This window comes from Nyctereutes procyonoides, unplaced genomic scaffold (assembly GCF_905146905.1).
Source record: "Nyctereutes procyonoides isolate TBG_1078 unplaced genomic scaffold, NYPRO_anot_genome, whole genome shotgun sequence".
In the NCBI taxonomy this organism is placed as follows: Eukaryota; Metazoa; Chordata; class Mammalia; order Carnivora; family Canidae; genus Nyctereutes; species Nyctereutes procyonoides.
Window position 1 is genome coordinate 31,443,156 of NW_026575142.1, and position 20,154 is coordinate 31,463,309.

At 41.9% G+C, this 20,154-nt stretch overlaps 1 protein-coding gene across 3 annotated transcripts in view; it reads right to left on the reverse strand.

Annotated features, from left to right (window-relative positions):
• Positions 1-7,189: 7,189 nt before the first annotated feature.
• Positions 7,190-20,154, reverse strand: part of OTULIN (OTU deubiquitinase with linear linkage specificity) — a 37,667-nt gene continuing 24,702 nt past the window's right edge. For all 3 annotated transcript variants that reach the window (XM_055307700.1, XM_055307701.1, XM_055307699.1), the window contains 3 exons: positions 12,714-12,839; positions 9,890-10,159; positions 7,190-7,668 (listed from right to left, as the gene is read on the reverse strand). In XM_055307700.1, coding sequence (XP_055163675.1) covers positions 7,474-7,668; positions 9,890-10,159; positions 12,714-12,839 — 591 coding nt within the window. In that variant the 3' untranslated portion in view covers positions 7,190-7,473. The remainder of the gene's footprint in view (positions 7,669-9,889; positions 10,160-12,713; positions 12,840-20,154) is intronic.

The window sequence follows — 20,154 nt, forward strand, 5'->3', positions numbered from 1 at the left end:
TTATATACTAAAAAAAAGAGAGGACAAACATATGGTTTCACTCATATGGGGAATATGAGAAATAGAGAAAGGGATTATAGGGGAAAGGAAGGGAAATGAGTAGGAAAAATTAGAGACTGTGACAAAACATGAGAGACTCCTAACTCTGGAAAATGAAGAAGGGACAGTGGAAGGTGGGGGGATGGGGTGACTGGGTGATGCGTACTGTGGGGGGGCACTTGACGGGATGAGCACTGGGTGTCATAGTATGTGTTGGCAAATTGAACTTCAGTAATAAAAATATTTTAAAAAAAACCACTAGGTGTGGTGCCCAAAGAAAATTCACTGTGCTTAACTCTCAGAAAGGAGCATTCTTTGAATGCAGCTTTCAACTAGCCTTCCACATAAGGGAGTTAGAATCTTTCTCAACAGTAGGTGTGGAACTGCAAGGGACAGACCATATATTTAACTGTGAGAAATAAGTTTTCCCGTGAATGCAGCTTTCAACCAGCCTCCCTCATATGTGAATTAGAACCTATCTCAAGAGAATGTGTGGAAGTGCATGGGATACCCTATATATTTTGAACTGAGATGCAAGTGTTCCTTGAATGCAGATTTCAAGCAGCCTCCCTCATATGTGAGTTAGAACCTATCTCAACAGTATGTGTGGAGGTTCATTGGCAATGCACTGAACTGTGAGAAACAAGCATTCCTTGAATGCAACATTCAATTAGCCTGCCACATAAGGGAGTTGAACCTATCTCAGCGGTAGTAGTGGAGATACAAATGAATATGCAATATACTTAAGTCTGAGACACAAGCTTTCCTTGAATGCAGCTTTCAACTGCCTTCTCACATAAGGGAGGTAGACCTTATCTCAACAGAAGATGTGAAAATTCAATGGAAATGTGAAATTCCTCGCTCTGTGCAACAAGTGCTGCTTGAACATGAGAAAATGCTCTGCATCACTTGCCATCAGGGAAATACAAATCAAAACCACAATGATATACTACCTCACACCAGTGAGAATGGGGAACATTAACAAGGCAGGAAACAAATGTTGGAGAGGATGCGGAGAAAAGGGAACCCTCTTACACTGTTGGTGGGAATGTGAACTGGTGCAGCCACTCTGGAAAACTGTGTGGAGGTTCCTCAAAGAGTTAAAAATAGACCTGCCCTACGACCCAGCAATTGCACTGTTGGGGATTTACCCCAAAGATTCAGATGCAATGAAACACCAGGACACCTGCACCCCGATGTTTCTAGCAGCAATGTCCACAATAGCCAAACTGTGGAAGGAGCCTCGGTGTCCATCGAAAGATGAATGGATAAAGAAGATGTGGTTTATGTATACAATGGAATATTACTCAGCCATTAGAAACGACAAATACCCACCATGTGCTTCAACGTGGATGGAACTGGAGGGTATTATGCTGAGTGAAATAAGTCAATCGGAGAAGGACAGTGTATGTTCTCCTTCATTTGGGGAATATAAATAATAGTGAAAGGGAATATAAGGGAAGGGAGAAGAAATGTGTGGGAAATATCAGAAAGGGAGACAGAACATAAAGACTCCTAACTCTGGGAAACGAACTAGGGGTGGTGGAAGGGGAGGAGGGCGGGGGGTGGGGGTGAGTGGGTGACGGGCACTGAGGGGGACACTTGACGGGATGAGCACTGGGTGTTATTCTGTATGTTGGTAAAGTGAACACCAATAAAAATTAATTTATTAAGAAGTAAAAAACAAAACAAAAAAACAAGTGCTGCTTGAATGCAGGTTTCTACTAGCCTCTCACTTTAGGGTGTTGGGCTCTATCTACACAGTACATGTGGAGGTGCAATGGAAATGAGATATACTTAACTTTGAGAAATAAGCGGCGCTTGATTGTGGGTTTCAACTAGCTCTTCACATGCGGGTGTTAGGTCCTCTCTACATAGTACATGTGGAGGTGTACTGGAAATCAATATACTAAACTCTGAGAAACAAGCGGTGTTGAATCCACCTTTCAAGTCACTTCTCACATAAGTGGGTGAGAACCTATCTGAAAAGTTGGTATGGAGGTGCAATCTAAATGCGATATGTTGTACTCTAAGATGCAAGGGTTCTTTGAATGCATCTTTCACCTAGCATTTCACATAAGGCCTAGAACCTATCTCAACAGTAGGTGTAAAGGTGCAAGGGATATGCCATATATTTAAATGTGAGAAACAAGCTTTCCTTGAATGCAGCAGTCAACTAGCTTCCCATATAAGGAGTTACAACCTACCTCAACAGAATTATTGGAGGCCCACTGGAAATGTAATATAGTTAATACTCAGAAACAACCATTCCTTGAATGCAACTTACAAATAGACTGTCACACAATGGAGTTAGAACCTGTCTCAACAGAAAGTGTGGAGGCCCAATGGAAATGCAATGTACTTAAGTATGAGAAACAACCATTGTTGATGGCAGCCTTCCAATAGCCTCTGATTTAAGGAAGTTAGAACATCTCTCAAAAGTATGTATGGAGGCACATTGGAAATGCACTGTACTTCACTGTGAGAAACAAGCATTCCTTGATTTCAGCTTTCAACAAGTCTCTCAAATAAGGGAGTTAAAATCTACCTCAAAAGTAGGTTGTGAGGTGCAATGGATATGCCATATACCTCACTCTGAGAAACAAGGTATTCCTGAATGCACTTTTCAACTAGCCTTTCACACAAGGCAGTTAGAACATCACTGAAAGTAGGTATGGAGGCACATAGGATATACATTGTACTTTGCTGTGAGAGACAAGCTTTGGGGAATGTAGCTTTCAACAAACCTGTCACGTAAGTGAGGTAGAACCTATCTCAACAGAATGTGTGGAGGCACAGTGGAAATGCGATATACTTAGAACTGAGACACAAGTGTTCCTTGATGCACCTTTCAACCAGCATCTCACAGAAGGGCCTAGAACCTACATCAACAATAGTTATGGAGGTGCAAGGACATGCCCTGTACTTAACTGTAAGAAACCAGCTTTCCTTAAATGCAGAGCTTTCAACAAGCTTCCCACATAAGAGAGTTAGAACATCTCTGAAAAGTACGTAGGGAGGCTCATTGGAAATGTGACTGTCCTGATGAATGGAAAAAGATGTGGTCTATATATACAATGGAATATTACTCAGCCATCAGAAAGAATGAATATCCACCATTTGCTTTGACATGGTTGGAACTGGAGGGTATTATGCAGAGTGAAGTAAGTCAACTGGAGAAGGACAATTATCATATGTTTTCACTCATACAGGGAATATAAGAAATAATGAAAGGGATTATGCACTGTACTTAACTGTGAAAAACAAGCATTCCTTGAATGCAGCTTTCAACTAGCCTCTCACATAGGCCATTAGAACCTATCTCAAAAGTCAGTGTGGAGTTGCAATGGAAATGCAATATACTTAACTCTGTGAAACAGATTTTTATCCACTTGTAACACAGGCCAGGAGGTCTGTCTGGCATCTGTTTTGTCTTTTTGTTGTTGTTGAAGTAGGCTTCACACCCAGCACTGAGCCCAAGGTAGGCATCAACCTGGGTCTAGATCAAGAGTCTGACACTTCACCACCTGAGCCCCCCCCTCCCCCCGCCCCATGAGCCATGTTGTTTTAAATGACATTTTTACTCTTAAATCAGTTCCTTCGGCCATTTTTGTAAGTTACTTGATACTGTGCCCTACCTTCTGCTGAACGTGGGAATTCTATGCCTTTCACACACATTTCAGATGCACTTCAAACACACAGAGAACCTCCTTTTCATTGTGTTCTAAGTAGTCACAGGCTTTTTAAATATATATATATATCATTGGAGCTCGATTTGCCTACATATAGTGTAATACCTAGTACTCATCCCATCAAATGCCCTCCTCAGTGCCCATTACCCAGTCACCCCATCCCCCTGCCCACCTCCCCTTCCACTACCCCTCATTCGTTTCCCAGTTAGGAGTCTCTCATGGTTTGTCAAAGACATTTCTTTCTTTCTTTTTTTTTTTTTTTTAAAGATTCTATTTATTTATTCATTTAGAGAGAGCGAGAGAGAGGCAGAGACACAGGCAGAGGGAGAAGCAGGCCCCATGCAGGAAGCCCGATGCGGGACTCGATCCCAGGTCTCCAGGATCACGCCCTGGGCTGCAGGCGGCACTAAACCGCTGCACCACCGGGGCTGCCCAAAGACATTTATTTCTATGTATGCCTACCAGTAAGACTCCTTAGAGGTTTACAATTCTGAAAATACTTTGGGTCTTCCAAGTGGGAGTACTTGCAAAGTAATGCTTACAAGAGAGAAAAAGAAAATAATCAAACGTTATTTTAACACCAAAAAGAAGAGACAGCTGGGAAGTCTATTTGAGTCTGATGCATGTGCAGCACTAGTATGAGAGTTAGAGCAGCAAAGGCAGGAGACAGAGCACCTAAAGGCCATTCTCAGGGAGACCTTCAGGAAGCAGACCATGGATACAGAGGTGAGACAGCACCTTGGTGCGAGGGGTAGAGCAGGAGGGAAAACATAGCCTCTTAAATAAAAAAGCACATAAAAACCCACAAAAGATGTTTCCTCTGACAGAGGTGTTAAGACTCATGTGGACTGAAGTTTTTACTTGGTAACCCTACACCCAGAAGGAACTAAATAATGAAAGGATACAAAGACAATGTCTGAAAACTTAGCATCATATCTTACTTAACTCAATAACAAACATCTAATACAAGTGTCAATGGCTCTACCAGGAAAGTAGAGTCAATCCTCTTCAGTGCATCGAAGACATGTTAGGATATGCCATATTCTAAAGACAAGGAACTGCAAACACTTAGATCAAATCCTACCTAGGTTACGATCACAAGTGAGAAACAAGATCCTGGCCTCTAGTCGCCCACTGTGATCATCACTGGTCCCGACGTGAGTGCCATCAGTACCTGCAGAAGGAGCTAAGCAAGTGAGGGGAGGAGGCAGGAGAGGTCCTGAAGAAGCAGTGTTCATTCCAGGGATTCCAGGGAACTCCGCATAGGGAAAGTCGTTCAGATTTAAATGTGCCTTAAATAAGCACAAAGGCATAAGTCATGCCTGCTTAGGATAGAGATCTCTTTCTGCCAAGATTATAGGGTCCAAAAATCTCTGAGCTCTGGCAATAAGCTCTGGGAATTAAAGTAAACACACTGTAGTTACCACTGCTTTCTCTTCTTCTAGAACCTTATTATCACTTCAGAGACCCCCTCTAAATAGATATCCTGCATCCACTTCAGTCTCAATGCAATTTCTATTCTGGTGCTGCCACCCGACCAGCCCATGACCAGGAATGATTCATAGAATCAAGATTCTAGGCAACTGACGTTGCATGTCACAACAAAGAAACGTTATTCTTTAAAGTCGGCCAATCTTTTCTATTTCCTGAAGTCCTGTTTCTTTGAAAGCTTTGCCTCTCCGATGCTGTGATCCCACTAAGCCTGAGTGACAGTCTGAGAGCAGAGTCCAAGAAAGCCTGGGGTCAGAATGCCACTTAAACGCATACTTTCAAACTTCTATCATTGTGGTGGTAAAGGCCACAATTTCTGCACACTCGAACAATACTACAGGCAGGAACAAGAAAAAAGTATGCATGTAAACAATTAAGTTGCCCAGAAATCCAGTTCAAGTTCACAAAGATCAGAACATTTTCAAAATGCAAAGACAGATGGTCATGACTATTCTTCAATTCAATAGTAGGTATGGACCATCAAACTCAGCGTACACCCTGGAGGACAGAGACTCCCATGCCTTGTGCTGAAACGTTTTAAGTGTGCTTTGGAAAATGCATAAGAATAAACAGTAAGCATTTCCTATTATTGTACAGTTGCAAATACTAAAATGAAGCCTCAAAGCCAATAAGTCATTATTATTAATTTGGCTTCTCAGTACCTCCTTATTCGAAGCACCATTACATTTCACAGTGAAAAACATAAAGCCTCTTCAACACATTCACACACGTTCGGAGCAGAACTTGATTCAAACACTCTGAAGAATAAACACCTCCCAAAAATGTGGTGAATATTACTGATGAGGTAATGGGAAAATACTAATGTAACAGTCTGCATAGTTTTGTGTGTCCTCTGAATTTTCTCAAAAAAAATTTATTTTTAAGTATAAAGCAAAACTTACATTTTCAAAAAAAGGTTTGCCACTCCCCAAAAACATTTAATAGCTTATTAACCATACTATTGAGCCAAGTAGAGGTTTTTATTATTATAAAATAAAGCTTGGGTCCCTCAGGGTGTACTACCTTCACAAATGTTGATACAGCACTAGAGTGATGTCTGGTCCCTGAAAACAATGGACACAGCCCACACCCCCTGTGGATAACTCAGCCCTAACCACGTGCAACCAGGCCTCTGGGCAGCAATCATTCACCACCAGGAACACCCCCCTCCCTCAGACTTCCTGAACCAAATCACAGGCAGATGCCACTCAGCCACACTTGCGTACTTAGGTTTAGTACATGTTTCTGCTTCATCTTACTGATGAAAAATCTCAGACGCTTTGCTGTGTTACTCATCCTCCGGCAGGAACACGAATTTGGCAGTGGAAGCACCCTCAAAACCAACCCATGAAAAGGGCACAGGAAGACTGAGATCCAGCTCACCACCTCCTGAACTCAGAGCAGTGCCTTAAGTCACCCAGCCTTGGCTTCCTCCTCTAAAAGACCAGGTGGATCTTAGCACTGTTCTGACTATAAAGCAGGCACGTCTATGAAATGGAAAATCACTAGGAACCCAATGCTATAACTCAACTACGAGCAGTGCTCACCTGGCTGACAGTGCACCACCTGCAGGAAGCACCAGGGACTTCAGGCACCTGTCACATTCTCAGAGTCAGGAATTCAGGTGCCATCACATGCCTCCTGCAGCTCCTTCTCTAGCCTTCAAATAACTCCTTTTTGGACCCAGTTTTTAATTTTCTATGAGACAATCTGCTTAGAATAACTTTAATTAACAGGTAAATCCACACCATCACTCAACAAGACTGTCAGAGGATATTATGAGTGTGCCACTAACAGACTGCATCCCAGAGTTATGCCACGTAAGCTGAATTGCATAGGAAGGGCACTGAAGAGACCCATTACCACCAAAACAAAAAACTCTATCTTAAGAAAAAACTGAGAGCCAGTTTACAATTAAAGAGAATTTGATTTTGAGACATAAAGAACAGATACCTCTCCAAAATGAGTCTCCTCTGATACAAAAGATTTGCTTTATGGAGAAGATGTACCTTGTACCTTCCAAAAGAAGTGCTCTGAAGGCCCCCAGTGAAAGTTATTGCATTAAAGATGAGGGAAAACACTTGGTTAACTCTTATTATCAAAAGTTGTCTTCAGAACAGCCCAGTCCAGCTTGGCTCATAGGGCCCAAGAGTTCCCATGGGTCATTGTAAGAGACCTGGAGTCCAAAGGCCTGAGCCAAGGAGTTGGCTGTGCACCTTGGCCACATTGCCAGGCTGTCCAGGCACGCATCTCACAGACTCGTTTCCTCGCACACTCTCACAGGGATGTTGTAGTGCCGATCATCTTCAGCAATCAACGTCACCACAGGCCAGTCCATGGGCGGATCAGTGGGGTAGACCGTGATGAATTCTTCAGTGCTGTACTTGGAGAGCCGGTACACCTGAATGGTATGGCGCACAGCATACGCAAGAAGGAACATTTCAACCTGGGGAAAAGAGCAAACAGGTATGCAGAGGTGCTCCAGGCAGGGCACAGCACAGCTATGCTGCAACCTCTCTTTCACCTCATGGGCCCAGTACCCAGACTTTTCTAGTGGCTGCTACAAATAAGCAGATCATCCAAAATATACTGTCTGATAAGGGACTTGTATCCAGAATACATAAAGAACTTTTATAACGATTTTTAAAAAAATGACCAGTTTAAAAATTGGGCAAAGGATCTAAATACAACAGACATTAATCCAAAAAAGATATGAAAATGGACAATAAGCACATGAAAAGTCATTAGAGGAACACAAGCCAAAACTACAATGAGATTCCCTTTCAGACCCACCAGAACAGTTATAATCAAACAGATAATAAATGAAGCATAACTACTTAACAGGCACCAAGTTTTATTTTGGGGTGATGAAAATATTTTGGAACTTAGTAAATGTACTAAGAACCAATGGGTCATATACTTTAAAATGGTTAATTTTATGTTATGTGAACTTCAATTAAAGAAAAAAAGAAGTATATCCCAGGTATATACCCACGAGAAAGGAAAACATGTGCCCACACAAAAAAAACCTGTACATAAATGTTCATAATAGAATTATTCACAATAGCTAAAAAAAGCAGAAAGACCCCAGATGTCCATCAACCAATGAATGAATGTCGTATGACTATATGATGGAATATTGTTTGTGACATGTCTTACAATATGAATGAGTCTTGAAAACACTATGCTGAGTGAAAGATGCGAGTCACAAAAGACCACATATTATATGATTCCACTTCTAGGAAATGCCCCAAGTAGGCAAATCTACCGAAACAGAAAAGCAGACTAGTGGCTGTCTGGGGCTAGGGGAGGGGGAATTAGTACTAACGAGTACAGGGTATCCTTTAGTGGTGATAAAATAGTCTAAAATTAGACTACAGGGATGACCACAAAACTCTATAAACACCCTAAAAACACACTTCAAAAGGATAAACTTTATGGCATGTAAATTGTTTCCCAATACAGTTATGTTTTCAAAAATGGACTCGCCATTACAGTACACTTTGTGGGGACTCCAAAAGAACCAACTTCGGTCTAATATGCAAACCATGCTGCACCATGCTTTGTACTGAAGGGAGGTGCTGAGGTTCGGGAGGCATAAGGAACCTACACTCTGAGTTCAGGTACGTGGGTTAAGCAGTCACTTTCAATTCTGCCTGGCCCAGCAGTGACCATCAGCCTTGGCCCTTTGCTACACACCAGGAAAAGGCAAGCAGGAGAGTCAGCTACCTAAGTACAAAGGTAGCACTTTGGATGGATAACCTTAAATGCTACTTTAGTAGCTAGCTATTCCACTAAAAAAGACTTTATAAACTTTTTAAGATAATATAATGAGGACACTAAAGATAGACAATTGTGTGGTAAGTCATGGGACAGTACTGCTTTGGGTCTCTGTGTAGAACTCTAAACTTAGCATATCTGTAAAAGATCCAAGAGCAGGCTGGTCTCTACTGGGTACGGTGACCCTATTTCTATTTTTAAAGGACGCTATCTAATATGCCTACGGCTGCCAAGATTAAATAATAAAACTCTTTGCTTCATCTATTTGTAAACTGCCAGGCGTAAGGGTACTGATCCCACCCAGTATCCCACAAAAGCAAGCCCAGGCTGAAATTAATCTGGTGGTTACAAAACAGCCCCACAATTCTTTTGCACTCCTCACTTGAAAAGCTGGATGGAATGCTTTTCAATGTTCTCCATTGAGTTTGGGACGGATTTAGTGACTTGTTCTTAATAAATAGACTGGTGTAAACAACAGTGTATAACTTCCAAGACGAGATCATCAAACACACTGTGGCTTCCTCCTTGCTCTATTCTTGGATCACTTCATATGTTGAGAGAAGTCAGCCATCATGTCCCAAGGCCACTCAAGCAACACTATGGAAGGGCCCACATGTCAAGAAACTAAAACCCTCCTTCTAACTACCGATCAGGCCTCTGCCAACAACCAGGTAGTTGCACCATGTGGGAAGTGGACCCTCCAGCCCAGTTGGGCCCACAGACAACTGTAGCCCTGAACAACACAGGACTGCAGCCATCCTTGAGACCCTAAGCAGAACCACACAACCAAGCTGCTCCAGAATTTTTGGCCTACAGAAGCTGTGAAATAATGTTTGATGATTAAAGCTGCTGTTTTGGAATAATACATATCCAAAAGCACAACTCACCTGTTCAAGGCCTCCAGTGTGTCCCACCTGGTTTAGATGGTTCCTCAGCAGCTGTCCAGGATCATTCGATGTGTCCCGAGCAAACAGAAGCACAGAGAAAAATGGTACTTCCTTTCCGTTCTCTTTATCATCATATAGTTCAATGGCTCTGTTTAGCATTAGAAATTTTACAGCTTCGTAGAGGCTATATTCTTCTTCCTCATTCATGAACAGTTCATCACAAGCTACCTGCCTTGCTTCAGCAGTTCGCATCTCTGCCAAGCCTGCCCACTACAACAAGAAAGTTACATAACAATGAAATGTTTGCTCTAAAACCTGGTATACTTCCATACTATGAACACAAAATTATTTTCAAAAATAGGAGGCCATGGGTCACATGCCAATCCTCACAACATTCAAGTTTCTAGCTCAAACAATGGTACACTCTATAGACCACACAAATCCCTTATTTCCCATTAATTTAAAACAAAAGTACAATGCACTGAGAAGTAGTGATGCCATGGAATGGAATTTTCAAGTCCCCTAACCTCCTAGACAATGAAACTGAACCAGTCACTCAGAAATACTAAATGGAGGAGCAAATATGGTGTGTATGTGTGAAGCTGTGAGGGGTAGCTAAAATTATACCTTCCCTTCAGTGGCTAATGGGAGCACTTACCACCCAGAAACACCAAACCAACTTGCAAAAATGAAGATGGGCAAGGAAGATTGTGAGGTCGCTTGAATGTTACTTTACTAAACCCACCCCTCTAACTTCCTTAAAATATACATGGAGTTTCAAATGAATACATCTACTCAGGAAATTTTTACTGACTTCCAATTAAGAATAAAGCAGAGCACTAGGTATTCAACTAACATGGACAAACTCTCTAAGTGAATGAGAAAACTCTAAAATATATGCGCTTTTTAGTTAAAGAGATTCCAAAGTGAACTAGTCCTTATGAATAAACCAGTAACAACTGTTGCTTTCAAAAACCATTAAAATTCTAAATTCAATAGTAAATTTTAATGGTAATGACTGTACCAAAGGATTCTCTTCAATATGTAGTTGAAGCATCTCTTATTTTCCAGAAGTAGACCTAGCTGACAATCAAGAGCATGGCTCTAGAGTCAGGAGAGTCAGGATGGAATGAAAGCCTTGCTACCAAGCAGGTGGTGACTTTTTGTTGGGCATTAAAGGACTTCCAGATTTTAGTTTCCTCATCTTTAAAATGGGGATAACAGCAACAACACCTTGGTAGTTATGAGAATTAAACTACACATGAAACATTTAGGACACAGCCTGGCACACAGAAAGTACTAGTAATGCTGGCTCAGATTATTAAGGAATAATTTTAATGTTATTATAAATTGGAAACACTTAAACATTCATCAAAATGAGGATCTGGTTACAGTACACACACTTAATACAGCAAAAGTTGCAATTTTACAAAACCTTAAAAAGGATGAAAAGGAAATTGTCACCAGTGGCTGAGCTGAAGAGCCTTCCCATTCACTCATGTAGCCAGAGTCCTACTCTCAGCCCTCACCTAACCTAGATCCTGGGGTCCCTGGCCCCCACAAACCTTGTGCTCCACGCCAAGTGACAACAAGAACAGAATCTCTATTTCCTTCTCTTGTCACAATCTCTCAATCCCTAAACTTCGTTTGACAGTGTACTTTTGATAAAACACTTCTTACATTTGTAAATAAAAACTAGGTTCCAGGAGGTCAAGGCCTTCAGTTCATTCACTAAACGATGTATTTACCAAACGCCTATTATGTGTCAGGCTTGGTGCTGGATACTGGGTGAAAAGGAACGAGCAAGACAGACTCTCGTAGAGCTGAAAGTCTAACTGGCTGGCAGATCATACTGGAGGAAACAGAGCAACACCAGGGGAAAGTGCTAAAGGACTCCTGAAAGCCATCTGACACCTCCTTACCAGCCTCCCCCAACATCTACAAAGCCTGGAGCAATCAGCAGGCCCTGAACTCAGGGTTCCTGGTGAGAACTTCAAACTCTTCCAAGGCAAGCAACCTAGTGGTCTATGTGGGGCAGTATCTAAGCAGTACCTCCAAAACCCATGGAATACTCCAGAAAGGGATACATTATAATAACCAAATCACTGGGAATCAGCCAACCAAGTTCTCCCTATGATTGTTTCAGAGAAACCCTCATGACAGTCTTCAAAAGAAAAGTTACTGGAGTGCCTGAGTGGCACACTTGGTTAAGCATCTGACTCTTGGTTTCAGCTCCAGTCACGAATCTCAGGATCATGAGATACGGCCTACCCATTTTGGGCTCTATGCTCAATGAGGGAGTCTGCTTGGGATTCATTCATTCTCTCTCTCTCTCTCTCCCCACCCCCTACACTTCTCACTCTTGTGCACGCTTTCTTCTCTCTCCCAAATAAATAAGTAAATCTTCAAAAAAAAGATAAGTTACTAAATCTACTCACTGGACAATCATTCAGATGAAAACAAGTCTAATAGGGACAGTTTTTAGAAACTTAAAACACAAACATAATTGCAAAGAACTTAATAAATACACATCCATATCATTGCTACTACTCTAGGAAATAGAAACTACAGATTATCCCTGAAACTTGTCAATATGACATGGAACAAAGATCACGTTTAAGGTTTCCTTTTAAGAAAATAAACATTTCAGTGAACATAATAAATGATGTTGCTATTTCTACACTTTACCAAAGACTTAACAGGAAGAGTTTGTGTTCATTTAAATTAAATTGTCTAAATACCAGCCATAGGCATGTGGTCTGCTGGGGCAATCAGGAGTGAGAGTTTTACACTTATCATAGGAAAAACACTACAGATTCCGAACCTTCTTCCTTAGTAATGTGAGAGACTCCTTTATTTTATCAACCAGGTCCTCGTTCTTCCCCTTAAATTTCAGTCCAAGTTTCCACTGCTTAATCCAGTTGTATTTGCTTATGAGTTTTTCTGGTAACTGGATTATCAAGAAAGAGAGAGAAAGAGATGTTAACATTTCAAGAAATCCATCACAGGAACCTGTAGAAACCACAAAGCCTACAATACAAAACCTACCTTTGTTTCCAGAATTGATTCCCGCACATTTGTCCACTGGAGGGAAATGGATGGTGGTTCTGGCTGAGATACAAAGGCACAATCTACCTTGCTCAGCAATGACCACACCCAGAAAATTCTACAGCACTTTGTGAGGGGACCTCAAGGCAGTGTTCACACCGTGTCTTCACAAACCACCCAGGTAGCTCCTGGATCACTGACAACCTCCCTGCCACTCCCTAATGCCCAACCCGGAAAGGCACTTTGGCCATGCAAGATGGTCCAGGATAAAGTAAAAACCTGACTCTTTCCTGATGAGAAAAATAAAGCCTAATTTCCAATATTACCACATATCCTCAAAAGCTTTAATATTCACAAAAACAATGTGTATCTAGTTTAACTGCCTAATCAATGTTGTAAGATAAAAAAATAAAAAAGCAATGGAGAAGCGGCAGCAGAGGTCAACAGCTACAGTGGCCCAGCTCATTAAAGAGGTGACAGCTGCTGAGCTACACTTTGCCAGTTCCTTTTTTTCCTGGAATGTGTTTTATTTTGTTTTCCCCTAATCATCCACAGACTCTGGAGTCTGCAAGGCAAGCTGGGACACAACATGATGGATGACAGCATGGGAATTCCAACACTCCCGACAGTCTTGGATGTGTCAGGAGAAAATTCTTCATTAGGCCAGGCTCACGCATGTCACTTCACTGCTATAAAAACCAGAAAGGAAAAGAAAGTCCACCAAGTCAAAAGATATTAAAGAATTAGTTCCCACAGCATCCTATGTTGAACTCAAGCTTAACAGTCATAAATAGTTTTAAATGAGGCCACATGTTCAGTTCCTTGGGAATCTAAGACTCTAAAGACCCTTTCAATCACACATGGTGATTCCAGTTTTACCTTCTCAATCTACAGCCATCATATGAAACAGGTGGTTTCATTTCTGCAAAAAACAAACCACACAGGGATGTAAAATCCTCCTCAGGTGAAGTTACCACGAGGACCATGATCCACAATCACTCACTAAGCAGAGGAGGAGCTGTGTTCTCCCCATCTTATTGCGACGACCCCACCAAGGGTGGCCTAGCTCCATGCCCAATGCTCAGCATTTTGGCAACATGTGGGTAGTTCGGCTACAAACTTTCAATTCAGGTTCTCAGATTTCTCACCAGAACCTAAAATACCCTCAAGTGGGAATCAGCTGAAATCACAGCTGGACACAAAGAAGTGCACAACACAGGAAACACGGGAAATTAAGCTACAGGGTAAAGAGAAGCCTGGAAGACCGTCTGAGCCTCCCACGACATGGTGCACATCCCTGGGCAGCAGTCACAATACAAAACTGAGTCCCTCGGAAGACCCTGAAGTCTAAATACAAACGGGCAAACCTTTAGATAAAAGCCCGTTTCCTCATTCCTTCCATGTGCTGGGCAAACCGTGGCTAGCATAATGACCTAGCTCAGGTTTGCAGGCCTCTCAGGAGATGTGGAGATCCTGGAGAAAGTCCAAAAAATGATGAGGTGTGAAGAAGCAACAAGTAGGAAAGAAGAATTCATGTGAAATGATTTCTTCAGAAGAAAAAATAGATCTAACTTTAGATCTTTAGATCCGATTGTTTTCAAGAGTGGCTGCACCAGTTCACATTCCCACCAACAGTGTAAGAGGGCTCCCTTTTCTCCGCATCCTCTCCAACATTTGTGGTTTCCTGCCTTGTTAATGTTCCCCATTCTCACTGGTGTGAGGTGGTATATCATTGTGGTTTGGATTTGTATTCCCTGATGGCCACTGATGCGGAGTATTTTCCCATGTGCCTATTGGCCATGTCTATGTCTTCCTCTCTGAGATTTCTCTTCATGTCTTTGGCCCATTTCATGATTGGATTGTTTGTTTCTTTGCTGTTGAGTTTAATAAGTTCTTTATAGATCTTGGAAACTAGCCCTTTATCTGATATGTCATTTGCAAATATCTTCTCCCATTCTGTAGGTTGTCTTTGAGTTTTGTTGACTGTATCCTTTGCTGTGCAAAAGCTTCTTATCTTGATGAAGTCCCAATGGTTCATTTTTGCTTTTGTTTCTTTTGCCTTGGTGGACGTATCTTGCAAGAAGTTACTGTGGCCGAGTTCAAAAAGCGTGTTGCCTGTGTTCTCCTCTAGGATTTTGAGGGAATCTTGTCTCACGTTTAGATCTTTCATCCATTTTGAGTTTATCTTTGTGTATGGTGAAAGAGAGTGGTCTAGTTTCATTCTTCTGCATGCGGATGTCCAATTTTCCCAAACCATTTTATTGAAGAGACTGTCTTTCTTCCAGTGGATAGTCTTTCTTCCTTTGTTGAATATTAGTTGACCATAAAGTTGAGGGTCCACTTCTGGGTTCTCTATTCTGTTCCATTGATCTAAGTGTCTGTTTTTGTGCCAGTACCGCACTGTCTTGATGACCACAGCTTTGTAGTACAACCTGAAATCTGGCATTGTGATACCCCCAGATCTGGTTTTCTTTTTTAAAATTCCCCTGGCTATTCGGGGTCTTTTCGGATTCCACACAAATCTTAAAATAATTTGTTCTAACTCTCTGAAGAAAGTCCATGGTATTTTGATAGGGATTGCATTAAACGTGTAAATCGCCCTGGGTAACATTAACATTTTCACAATATTAATTCTGCCAATCCATGAGCATGGAAGATTTTTCCATCTTTTTGTGTCTTCCTCAATTTCTTTCCGGAGTGTTCTATAGTTTTTAGGGTATAGATCCTTTACCTCTTTGGTTAGGTTTATTCCTAGGTATCTTAGGCTTTTGGGTGCAATTGTAAATGGGATTGACTCCTTAATTTCTCTTTCTTTAGTCTCATTGTTAGTGTATAGAAATGCCATTAATTTCTGGGCATTGATTTTGTATCCTGCCATGCTACCAAATTGCTGTACGAGTTCTAGCAATCTTGGGGTGGAGTCTTTTGGGTTTTCTATGTAGAGTATCATGTCATCGGCAAAGAGGGAGAGTTTGACTTCTTCTTTGCCAATTTGAATGCCTTTTATTTCTTTTTGTTGTCTGATTGCTGAGGCTAGGACTTCCAGTACTATGTTGAATAGCAGTGGTGAGAGTGGACATCCCTGTCTTGTTCCTGATCTTAGGGGAAAGGCTCCCAGTGCTTCCCCATTGAAAATGATATTTGCTGTGGGTTTTTCATAGATGGCTTTTAAGATGTTGAGGAATGGTCCCTCTCTCCCTACACTCTGAAGAGTTTGGATCAGGAATGGATGCTGTATTTTGTCAAATGCTTTCTCTGCATCTAATGAGAGGATCATATGGTTCTTGGTTTTTCTCTTGCTGATATGATGAATCACATTGATTGTTTTATGAGTGTTGAACCAGCCTTGTGTCCCGGGGATAAATCCCACTTGGTCATGGTGAATAATTTTCTTAATGTGTTGTTGGGTCCTATTGGCTAGTATCTTGTTGAGAATTTTTGTATCCATTTTCATCAGGGATATTGGTCTATAATTCTCCTTTTTGGTGGGGTCTTTTTCTGGTTTTGGAATTAAGGTGATGCTGGCCTCATAGAATGAATTTGGAAGTACTCCATCTCTTTCTATCTTTCCAAACAGCTTTAGTAGAATAGGTATGATTTCTTCTTTAAACGTTTGATAGAATTCCCCTGGGAAGCCATCTGGCCCTGGACTCTTGTGTCTTGGGAGGTTTTGGATGACTGCTTCAATTTCCTCCCTGGTTATTGGCCTGTTCAGGTTGTCTATTTCTTGGTGTTTCAGTTTTGGTAGTTTGTGGCTTTCCAGGAATGCGTCCATTTCTTCTAGATTGCCTAATTTATTGGCGTAGAGCTGTTCATAATATGTTTTAAAAATCGTTTGTATTTCCTTGGGTTGGTAGTGATCTCTCCTTTCTCATTCATGTTTTTATTAATTTGAGTCGTCTCTCTCTTCTTTTTAATAAGGCTGGCTAATGGTTTATCTATCTTATTAATTCTTTCAAAGAACCAACTCCTGGTTTCATTGATCTGTTCTACAGTTCTGGTCTCGATTTCGTTGAGTTCTGCTTGAATTTTAATTAGCTCTCTTCTTCTGCTGGGTGTAGGATCTATTTGCTGTTTTTTCTCTAGCTCCTTTATGTGTAAGGTTAGCTTTTGTATTTGAGTTCTTTCCAGTTGTTGAATGGATGCTTGTACTGCGATGTATTTCCCCCTCAGGACTGCTTTTGCTGCATCCCAAAGATTTTGAACAGTTGTATCTTCATTCTCTTTAGTTTCCATGAATCTTTTTAATTCTTCCTTAATTTCCTGGTTGACCCTTTCATCTTTTAGCAGGATGGTCCTTAACCTCCACGTGTTTCAAGTCCTTCCAAACTTCTTGTTGTGATTTAATTCTGATTTCAAGGCATTATGGTCTGAGAATATGCAGGGGACGATCCCAGTCTTTTGGTATCGGTTCAGACCCGATTTGTGACCCAGTATGTGGTCTATTCTGGAGAAAGTTCCATGTGCACTTGAGAAGAATGTGTATTCAGTTGAGTTTGGATGTAAAGTTCTGTAGATATCTGTGAAATCCATCTGGTCCAGTGTATCATTTAAAGCTCTCGTTTCTTTGGAGATGTTGTGCTTAGAAGACCTATCGAGGGTAGAAAGCACTAGACTGAAGTCACCAAGTATAAGTGTATTATTATCTAAATATTTCTTCACTTTGGTTATTAATTGATTGATATATTTGGCAGCTCGCACATTCGGGACATATATATTGAGGATTGTTAAGTCCTCTTGTTGGATAGATCTTTTAAATATGATATAGTGTCCCCTCTTCATCTCTCACTACAGTCTTCAGGGTAAATTTTACTTTATCTGATATAAGGATGGCTACCCCTGCTTTCTTTTGAGACCATTTGAATGGTAAATGGTTCTCCAACCTTTTATTTTCAGGTGTAGGTGTCCTTCTGTCTAAAATGAATCTCTTGTAGACAGCAAATAGATGGGTCCTGCTTTTTTATCCAAGTCTGAAACCCTGCGCTTTTGATGGGGTCATTAAGCCCGTTCACGTTCAGAGTTACTATTGAAAGATATGAGTTTAGGGTCATCATGATGTCTATTCAGTCCTTGTTTTTGTGGATTGTTCCACTGGACTTCTTCTTAAAGGGGAATTTTAAGATTCCCCCTTAAAATTTCTTGCAGAGCTGGTTTGGAGGTCACATATTCTTTCAGTTCCTGCCTGTCTTGGAAACTCTTTATCTCTCCTTCCATTCTGAATGAGAGCCTTGCTGGATAAAGTATTCTTGGTTGCATGTTCTTCTCATTTAGGACCCTGAATATATCCTGCCAGGTCTCTGTGGAGAGGTCTGTTGTTACCCTAATGCTCCTCCCCATAAAAGTCAGGGATTTCTTGTCTCTTGCTGCTTTAAGGATCTTCTCTTTATCTTTGGAATTTGCAAGCTTCACTATTAAATGTCGAGGTGTTGAACAGTTTTTATTGATTTTAGGGGGGTTCTCTCTATTTCCTGGATCTGAATGCCTGTTTCCCTTCCCAGATTAGGAAAGTTTTCAGCTAGGATTTGTTCAAATACATATTCTGGCCCTCTGTCCCTTTCGGCGCCCTCGGGAACCCCAATTAAACATAGGTTTTTCTTCCTCAGGCTGTAGTTTATTTCCCTTAATCTATCCTCATGGTCTTTTGTCTCTTTTTTCCTCAGTTTCCCTCTTTGCCATCAACTTGTGTTCTATGTCACTCACTCGTTCTTCCACCTCGTTAACTCTCGTCGTTAGGACTTCTAGTTTGGATTGCATCTACATTCAATTGATTTTTAATTTCTGCCTGATTAGATCTAAATTCTGCAGTCATGAAGTCTCTTGAGTCCTTTATGCTTTTTTTCTAGAGCCACCAGTAGCTGTAAAATAGTGCTTCTGAATTGGCTTTCTGACATTGAATTGTAATCCAGATTTTGTAACTCTGTGGGTGAGAGGACTGTTTCTGATTCTTTCTTTTGAGGTGAGGTTTTCATTTAGTCATTTTGCTCAGTGCAGAGTGGCCAAAAACAAGTTGTATTGGGAAAAGGAGAAAAAGAGAGGAGAGAAAGAAGGAAAGAAAAAAGAAAAAAGGAAGATAAAAAGAAAAAAAAGAGAAGAAAAAGAGAAAGAAAAAGAAAGAAAGAAAAAAAAGGGTGGGGGAAGGAAACAATCAAAAAGAAAAAAAAAAGAAAGAAAGAAAAAACCACGGGGGAGTATGGGAGTATCTTCTGATTCTGTATACTTTAAGTCCCTTGACTTCCCCTGGAACTTGTCCATCTACCTGGTCTTCTGAGGGAGGGGCCTGTTGTGCTGATTTTCAGATGTTAGCACTTGGGGGAGCTGCTCTGCCCCCTGCCTGGTGCAGGGCTCAGTGGGGGTTGTTTATCCCGTGAGGCCCCAGGAGGAACAACCACAGTGGCATTGGCCAGCTCTGGAGCCCTGGATTCAGCTCCCGCAGTAACTACAGAGCTCTCCGTCTGCAGGGGCCTGGATGCTCCGGGGGCGGGGCTGCTGATCTGCTCAGTTTGGGGCAGGAGCTTCCTTGCTGTCCTGGGCCCTCCTAGCCTCTGCCTGTCCGGGTGGAGGTCGGATCCTGAGCTGTGTCCCTGCGCCCTGTGCTCCTGGGCCTGCGGTGTTGGATTCGCGCTCCTGGCCGTGCAGCCCCCTCTCTGCGGAGCCGCCGCTCGACTCCCTCCAAGCTGCTCCGGGGTCAAGCCGTGGGCGTGCTGCAGCCCTTTAGGGAGCTCGGCGCAGTCTCCCGGGAGCGAGCGCAGTGTCTGTTACTGTCCCAGGGAGCCTGAGGGCATCTCCGCCCTCCTGGGGTCCTGCTCTAACTCCCTGCGAGCCCCTTTCTGTCCGGGAAGATTGGTGCAGCTCCTGCTTCTCCGGGAAGGTGCTTTCCTATCCTGCAGGCACTCACCCCAGCCTTAGCCCGGCTCCTTGCGGGGCCCCTCCCCCTTGGAGGCCTTTTGTTTCTTTATTTCTTTTTTCCCCCCGTCTTCCTACCTTGATAGAAGCGTGAACTCTTCTCACTGTAGCATTCCAGCTGTTCTCTCTTTAAATCTCAGGCCGAATTCCTAGATTTTCAGGATGATTTGAAGGTTATCTAGGTAATTTGGTGGGGGACAGGTGACCCTACTCTTCCGCCATATTGCCCCTCCCTCTCCACAAGTAACAAGATTTAAACAAGAAACCATGATTGGAAGTATTTCAAAATAAGGTAGGTAATTAGCTTGGATGGA